Here is a 9,272-nt window from a genome sequence, read left to right on the forward strand (position 1 = left end):
GCCTCTTGGTCTTCTGGGTAAGTTCATGTACTAAAATGGAAAGAGATTATATATATAATAAAGTATTGTAAAACCTTATGATTTGCCTATTGAGGCTCCTGAGTTGCCTCAGGATGAGCAGCCTCTGCTGCTGCAGAGGACCTATGGCTACAGGTGCATGAGGTGGTGGAGCACCTCTGAAACCACCAGCCAATGGTGGTGGTGGTGGACCTCCGTCACCACCAGCAACTGGTGGTGGTGGAGGACCTCCAAGACCAATAGCAACTGGTGGTGGTGGAGGACCTCCAAGACCACCAGCAACTGGTGGTGGTGGTGGAAGACCTCCAAGACCACCAGCAACTGGTGGTGGTGGTGGTGGTGGAGGACCTCCAAGACCACCAGCAACTGGTGGTGGTGGTGGTATTGGAGGACCTCCAAGACCACCAGCAACTGGCGGTGGAGGACCTCCATGGCCTGCAGGTGCTGGAACTGGTGGTGGTGGTGGAGGACCTCCATTGCCGCCGGCTACAACCGGTGTGACTGGTGGTGGTGGTGGTGGAGGACCATGACCACCAGCATCATGTCCTGGTGGTGGTGGTGGAGGATCTCCATGACCTCCACTGGCTGCAACTGGTGTTAGTGGTGGTGGAGGACCTCCATGACCATCATCTACAGGTGCAAGAACATCCATATTCCTACAAAAAGAGAAATGAGGTAGCTATAGCTACAAGTTTGCAAACTAACTTTATGCAAAAATATACTTTCCTGCAAAAGAGAGAGAATGAGAGAGTTAGAGGCTGAGAGAGCAAGAGAGGTAAGATATTCCAGAGAGCGGATTTAAATTTGTAATGAGAAAAAAATTAAAGAACTTAAATAGGTTTTGAAATCTCAGTAATGAATAATAATAAGCCTAGTTATGAATAATAATTAATGATTCAAATTTGTAAAATAGAAATTATAAAATTGTTTTTATGGCTCTAATGGCTTTTATTTCAAAAATTCTTTTTTTTCAATAATGAACTGATGAACTTTTAAACCTATAAATGAATGTCAAATTTATTATTATCAATAAAAAGAATTATTAATAATTAAGAAAAATAATTTCATAAAATGTATGGAAACAAGTAAATAAAAAAATTTATATTAAATAAGAAAAAGTAGGGTTGTCAAAAAATAAAAGAAACAAGGGGGTTGAGTTCAACCATAATATTAATTAATAGTTCAATTAATTATAATAAACGTTATTTAATAAAAAATTATTTATTCACAAAAATAATACAAAAATTTCAAACCCTACTTTGCATAGTTCTTATGAAGTGTCCTTTAAAATGACAAATTTTAATGAAAGAATGAAAAAAATGCTTAGTTCCAGCCTACACAAGTGTGGCAAGTCCAATTAAAATTCCTAACAAGAATATGCATAAATATTTTAATGAATCACAAAAATTAAAGATTTTAATAGCCAAATAATTATCAATAATACATATTTTTGAATTGTGATGACAGTAATTTATTCAATCAATAATAGCTGAAGTCATATTTATATTTATCACGATATTAAATTTACATGTAGTAGAGCAATCAATAGGTACAAAGATATAATTATCTATTTATAATGTAGTCTGCCTATTATCATTTTCTGCAAAATAGGGTTTGAAATTTTTGTATTATTTTATAAATTAATTATTTTTTATTAATTAACGTTTATTATTATTAATTGAACTATTAATTATTATTATGGTTGAACTCAAACCCTTTGTTTCTTTTATTTTTTGGCAACCCTACTTTTCCTGATTTAATAGAAATTTTTTATATTTAATTATAGCTAATGAATTGATCACTTTTGTCAGCACCTCCCATTCTTTGATTGTATTAATACAACATCAAAGGACATGGCACATCAGTAGTCATGGATGGTTTGGTATGATCTTTTACTCTTCTAGACACAGTATTTTCTGTATGTCATGGATATGCGGTCGAGGCAAGTGTTACAGTTTTTGTGTCATGCCAACAGCAATGTGTAATATTTGAGTTAGGTTGATGACAGTAGTATCCAACTCCATGAGCACACTTCTCTACATACTGCTTCATTGCAAAACTTCTCTTGGTACTTCCTTTCTGGTAACATTTAAAATACCAGTAGCAACAACTTCATAAGAGAAAAGGTTCTTCAATAATATGGGAATTATGTAGAACTTATCAAAGAAAACTTCATGACCTTGAAACCAATATGTCTGGAGAAGTTTGATGACAACATCATACGCTGAGCCATTGCTTGATAACGTGCCACCTTTTTCTACGTACACATCCAAATCAACTGTGTATCCAGTGACATCAGCTAAAACCCAATATTTGAAGCCCCATTTTGTTGGCTTATTGCATATGTATTGTCAAAATTGTGTCCTTGCCTTACTCTTCGCCATATGCTAGTCAATGTTTAGACTTCGACAAGGCTGATATAAATCATAACACATTGCTTTGATATAGTTGTGAATAGAAAGTATTTTCTTCAATTTACATCCTGATAAACATTCCTCCTTTTCTGGTGTTACAAGATGCAAAAATGTACCTATGAGTTCAAATCTTTTACAAGACAGCAAACTCATATATTGAGCTTTAGTGATGCTTCAAGCAAACCTATGGTTTTGAACTCCATGAATTCCCAATAAAATCAATGCTCTAATGAATCGGAATAGCTCTTCTGTTGTCATTTGATATTTCAAGAATTTGTTGTAAGATGCCATCAACCTGTCCTTTGCAGAGTCTGCATACTTCAGAGTACTATGAAAAATTTGCTGTGTGACGTAGTCATCAAAAAATAGCTGAAAAAAAACATGAAGGGCTAGTCTTGTCAACATTAGAAGGGATGTGTGGCCCAATGTCACAAAGTCGACAAAAATCATCACTAGAGAAAAAACTCACATACGAATGGTCTTTCGTTGTAATTTTGACAAATTCCTGAGGCAATTGAAGATGACCCTGAGACCCAAGACGACTAAGACAATTACCTTGACTGACACCACGATTGGGACCTCTAACTGTACTTTGTTCACAACTCAAAACATGAGAACGCCCACAATTTGGTGTTACATTACTTGACTGCTGACGGATGATGATTCGTCATTACCATCTTCACTAGTCACTGACTCATCAGTTAATGATTCGCTGCTGCTATCATCAGAGTCAAGCTTGTCACTCTCATTTTCAGTACAGTGTTTTACCAGTAGGTTGTGCCTCATCTTGACTTTCATCTGTCTCAATAGAAGCATCTGCAGTTTTTTCATCTTAAAAGAAAGTCTCAGAATCGTTCTCAGACAAAGGAAAGTCTTTTACACCACTCAAAAAATCATTAACATCCTCTGTAGAATACACCTGTTTGCTGGCCATTTTAAAATTCAAAAGAAAATATTTCTCTTCTATTTATCAGTACTATGATGTAATCAGTTAATGATGCAATGCAGTAGAATTAATTTTGAATGTGTTTCAAGAAGGTGACTGAAATACTTTTTAAAAGAAATAATAAGCAATTAAAATCGCCATTTTTCAATAGAGACTGAATCAAAGGTATAATCCTTGCCTTATATAGCATCCTTTTAGTTCAAGCTATTATATGTGGGGCATCCATTTATGATGTCGTAGTTGACGTCATAGCCTTAAAATGGCCCATCTATCTGGGGCCAGTAAAGTAAGTGACCCGAATAAGACTTTTCAGCTAGTATTGATTGAATAAATTACTGTCATCACAATTAAAAAATCTAAATTATGGATAATTATTCGGCTATTGCATTCTTCAATTTTTGTGATTCAGTACAATATCAAAAAATTAGTATGTTCTCTTTATGAATTGTAATTGGACTCGCTCACTTGTGTAGGCTGGAACTAAGCAGTTTGGTTATCATTCTTTCACTAAAACTTGTCATTCTAAAGGAGTAACACTCCTTCATAAAATTCTGCAAAGGAGGGTTTGAAATTCTTGTATTATTTTTATGAATAAATTATTTTTTTATTAATTAACAATTATTATTATTAACTGAACTATTAATTATTATTATTGTTTAAGTCAACCCCCTTGTTTCTTTTATTTATTGACAATTCTACTTTTTCTTATGTAATAGAATGTTTTTTTATTTATTTGAATTGTTTTGCCTTGTTAAACACTCAGTAATATTTGAGCATTTCTATTGTAATTTGAATTTAGGCTAATTTACACTGAAATATAATTGAATTTTTATCGTGATATGTGACCCATAATTGACAAAAGGTACCTTATGGCGGATTTTAAAATTCATCATTAAAATGAAAAATATCATCCTGTGTGTCCTCTGATGGACAAACATTGTTTCTAAAAGTTACATAGGAACTTTTTGCACCCTTTGGAGTAATTTTATGATAAATGAAGCTCAGGAAGTTGGATTTTTTTGGCTATAAAGTCAAATTTCACTACCCGCCATAAGGTACCTTTTGTCAATTATGGTCACATATTGTAATGAAAGTTATCTTTTTACATGTAATTAATAAAAGTTGCAGTTCTTGGTAGACGTATTCCTCCTGCCCCTGCGGCCTCTTGAAGGCCTAGCTGTTGGCAGATTGTTGTACTAAAGTCAAAAAGAGAGGGAGAGGTGATGATACTGGTACTGCAGATTAGATCTATTACTAAATCTTATAATTTGACGGTTAAATACATGTATGTAATACATTAGAACCATAACAGAGAGATAGTGCAATGGGAATAGCGAGAAAGTGTATGCATAAACACAACTAATATCCAACAAGAGGAGCATCAAAATTAGTCAAATACATACAAACTGCATTGATTGGAAAGTGTGTGGTTTCTATCGATGACCTCTTCCTATCACTTGTTCAATACAAATTCTGTATTCAGCAATCTGTCTTATCTTCTCAAGCACTTGCTTTTATGATCCTAAGCGAGGAGGTACATTCAACAAAATTCCTTTAGGAGCCACTACCTCTTGAATATCAAAGCCCCTAACTGCGATAATCATATTTCCTAGTTCACGAAGCTCTTAAAGTCCAGATTGGAAGTAATTTCACAGTCTAATACCCGACCTCCCCATGCTTTAGAAACCTAACTCACTAAACCTGATAGGGTACATCGAATGAGAATTTTCCAAGTATTTCTGCTTTTGTATTGTGAAAATGTAACAGATGAATTGAGTAGGGCTGATGGCCATTGGCACTGCACTTCATAACTATCAATAATTATCCTTGTGTTAGGAAACTTTTGTTTAAATTACCTAGGCATCCAGTCAATCTGCTTTCTTGATGGAAATGGAAACAACTGTCTCAACTTCTTGGATAATTAGCAAATCCATGTTGTAAACTAACGAATATAAGTAGACTTGCATGTTTTGAATCTAAAAGCAGTGTCTTGAGTAAGTAACCCTAATCTCAGACGCATTGGAACAGAAAGAAGCTGATCTTCAACATCAATTCTTGGAAAGCAACTGGCTGTGGTGGAGTAGTTATTTGTCTGGCCACAGTTCCATGGCATCGTTACTGTAGCTTTGGTTTCAAGTAGTCCACTAATGCCCAAAAAGCACCATACGTTTGTAAACTAGTGTAAAATCGCATCTTTTGGTCATTGTTTTCTATGACATAGAAGGAAAAGTCTGCAGATGTAGTTCTTGATGCTAACTTTAGTTCTAACTCTACAATTTTTTGCATCAAATAGTTCCGTATCTCTCTCTCCATCAGTTTGACATTCTGCATAAATAACAAATTATGCATCATTTTTATTTTTGCAATCAAATTTAACATACCAATATCAACGGAAATCATTTCATATGGATCATAGTAACTATAGTCAGCACAGTACCACCATGTTGAGCCACACCTTCCATCACTAATTCATTGAAACAATTGGTATCATGTCACACTGCGGCACAAACTCTGCAATTCCTGTTCCATTCTTTCCAGTCACAATTGCTCCAATAGTACTGCTCTCAATCTTTGTTGAGCTCTTTCCAACCTAGCTACAGAATGAGAAAGCTTTGCACAAGCGCCAGCATTGACCAACTGAACTGAGGCAGAAACAGATGGTACCATATTCTGGATTGTTTGGTATATTAAACTTGGACCCAGAAATGAAATGCTGTGAACAGACGCGATCTCAATTTCCAGGCTCCCAGGGAGTGCTATTGCAAAATTTCTTGGACAGCAATAGAAATCATGACTTGAACAAGTAGAATGTTGATTGTGGCACTCTACCACGCAGCAACTTGTTGGCATCTTGCCTACCAAAATGGCGATATCCGTAATCCCCCATTAATTTCTGTTTCAAATGAAAATGGTCTATAGGTATACATGCATCTGTGTGTTGCATGAATGTCGCATGCAAAAATTTTTAACTGTACAATTCATTAAGAAAGAAGCATATGTACAAGCAAGATAAGCAGAACTCCAGACTGTCAATACATTAAAAAACATAACAAAAACATTTATGCTGAATAAAGAAGTGACTAGTAATTAAGTCACTTTCCTTCAAGTGGAAGGACAGCAATTATTCTGTTTAAAGGCTCCTTTAGAATGCAATTCATTAACCACAAAACTCAATGATTCAACACATGCAGCAAGGAACGGTTTAGAGAGCAGATATACAACCTTTTTTATTGATGTGATTGACTCTGATTATAATTATCAGTCACAACTCCAAAAAATTTTACAACATTGTGCTACAGTTCCATCTAGCTGTAACAATTGTGTACAGTGCTAGCGTAAGCCCTCTATTATCGACCGAATTTCAAACTCCCGCCATAGACCAGACCAGGTTCATTATTTTGACATAGCAATAGGACTGGAGGCAAGAAGGGGTTAATATTTACGAGTCAAAAAAATTTAAAGCCTATTCTTATATTTGTCTTCAAGCGCCAACCATGTGAAAGTAGTAGGTGTGACTTATCGACCATGCCCACCAGTTATCGCCCGTTCTAATAAATGGCCATTTTAATCATCGACTCCTTTTATTTTTGTATTTCTTACCTCCGCAAAAGTACATTACAACAACTGAAAAACAGCCATATAAGAAGAGCTAAGGTAACAAAACAAAGCGTTATAAAATTTCTGCCAAAATTTTTTTCCAAATTATCATTATAGTCATAAGTTAAACTGGAAAAACACAAATGCAAAAAACAAAATATACACAAAAAGGGCACAGTCTTTCTTTCCCATCTTCCTCTCTAACACAAGTAATTACACAATCTTTATGGAGCCAGTGTTCACAGTGGCACTGCACCCATTCTGCTCCCTGTGCTAATTGGACATCATCTTCAAATAACTGAAAACATACACAACATCTGTCAGTGTAAATATCACTATCTATAATCTTAGCTGAAGTCATAGCACTAGCAGTTGCTTTTCTCCTTCATGATCTTTTCTCAGGCATTGCAGAAGTACTGGCTGCTACATTATCCATACTCCTCACTGTACTGCTTCTCTTTCCTGTTGTCTTTTGACTTGTTTTTTTTCTGACAATTTAGCTCTTCCTCAGCCTTTCTCTTTCTCTCTTCCTTCTTTTTCTTCTGCCTTTTGTCTCTTTTTCTCTTCTCTTTCTCTCTTCCTTCTCTCCTTTTCCTCTTCCTTTTTCAACTTTTGTGTTTCTCTTTCTTTAATAATAGACAAACACTCAGTACTTGTCAGTACTCATGCTCCAGTAATTGCATGCATCTTTGACGAATCACTTACATGTAGGTTTTCTCTCTCTTTCTTAGAAGTTGCAAACTCTAAATATTTTTCAAATAATTTTGACGAGAAGGGGTAGTGCTAACAGAATCCGTAGACGATAATGAAGACAAAAACTGGTGATTTTACAACTGGTAAACAAGAGGTCACAGTACATGATGTAGTTGATGAAAGATGTGGACACAATGGGTGGAGAGGAGACAAATGTAATCAGTGACGGAGAAGGGGACATATGACATATACCTAAAATTAGTAATGAAGATGGAAAGGACATAATATTTGTACATGTCACTGTACTGAGTGATGAAGGTGGAGAGGACATAATAGCACCTGTATTGAGAGACAAAGGTGCAGAGGACATATTGGTACAGGTAGCTGTATTGAGTGATAAAGGTGGAGAGGACATAATAGCACCTGTAAGTGCAGAGGACATAATGTTACAGGTAGCTGTAGTGAGTGATAAGGTGGAGAGGACATAATATTTGTACATGTACCTGTACTGAGTGATGAAGGTGAAGAGCACATAATAGCACCTGTATTGAGAGACATAGATGCAGAAGAAATATTGGTACAGGTAGCTGTATTGAGTGATAAAGGTGAAGAGGACATAATATTTGTACATGTACATATGTACCTGTACTGAGTCATGAAAGTGGAGAGGATACATTGAGTGATGATGACATAATAAAATGATGATGAATTAAGTGATACAGGTGTGGACATATTACATGATTGAAGAGGTGCTGACATGCCAGGAGAGGACAGTGGAGGAGAAAAAGAGAGATCAAGTAATTATTTGCTAACCTGATTCACAATTTAGTTCTTCTAGAGGACTAACATCAAGACAACTTAAAATAGAGGCAGATTCTGGAATAAAATCAGGATGGTGCAGTTTTAGCCATAGAACATAGGCCTGATCAGTGAAGATATTATATCCTTCCTTTAATCGTTTGGCATCAAGTGCTTGCTGTTTGGCAGTAAAAGATGAGCCATGAGACTTGTTCACATGATCAGGATTCATTTCATTTGACACATCCAGACTTTCTTGAAAACTGTTGTTGTTTGACCTCACACATGGAATAGCCTCTTTATTTAAATGGGTACACCTCACATTTCTTTAATCCTGCAATGATGTTAGCTGGGGTAAGAGCTTTTAGCCATGCCTGTGCAAAGAGTGCAGAAAAATTTAAAATTGAAATAATAATTCCAGGATTATCTTGAAATTTAGAATGACAGACATCTGACCAATGGTGCTTTAAAGGGCCAAACACAGCAGTATCCAATGGTTGTGAATCTTGTGTTGTATGTGGTGGAAGACAGAACAAAATAATCCATTCCTCTCGAGCAAATTCAATGCTAGATGGCTCATAGTGTGAGTAATGCCCATCCAGCATTAATAACAATGGACGATCTGGTACTGCATTATTCAGAAAATGTTTCTTTAGCCAAAGTTTAAACAATTCTTGATCTCTCTAACCCTAATCACTCATGCCATAAAAAGTACCAGGCACTTCTCCTTCAGTCCATTGGTGATTAAAATAGTTTCTTTCAAAAATAGCCACAGGAGGTAATGCCTGGCCAGTGGCATTTACACA

General features: G+C 35.8%; 1 protein-coding gene across 1 annotated transcript; it reads right to left on the reverse strand.

Annotated features, from left to right (window-relative positions):
• Positions 1-23: 23 nt before the first annotated feature.
• On the reverse strand, positions 24-8,698 carry LOC105314656 (formin-like protein 20). Its single transcript, XM_011408949.1, has 5 exons — positions 8,482-8,698; positions 741-744; positions 379-674; positions 75-264; positions 24-30 (listed from the first exon to the last, which is right to left on the reverse strand). Exons 1-5 carry the CDS (start codon positions 8,696-8,698, stop codon positions 24-26), a joined length of 714 nt encoding a protein of 237 aa, XP_011407251.1.
• Between the last annotated feature and the right edge of the window lie 574 nt (positions 8,699-9,272).

The sequence above is a fragment of the Amphimedon queenslandica genome, unplaced genomic scaffold (assembly GCF_000090795.2).
Source record: "Amphimedon queenslandica unplaced genomic scaffold, v1.1 AMPQUscaffold_12696, whole genome shotgun sequence".
NCBI lineage: Eukaryota > Metazoa > Porifera > Demospongiae > Haplosclerida > Niphatidae > Amphimedon > Amphimedon queenslandica.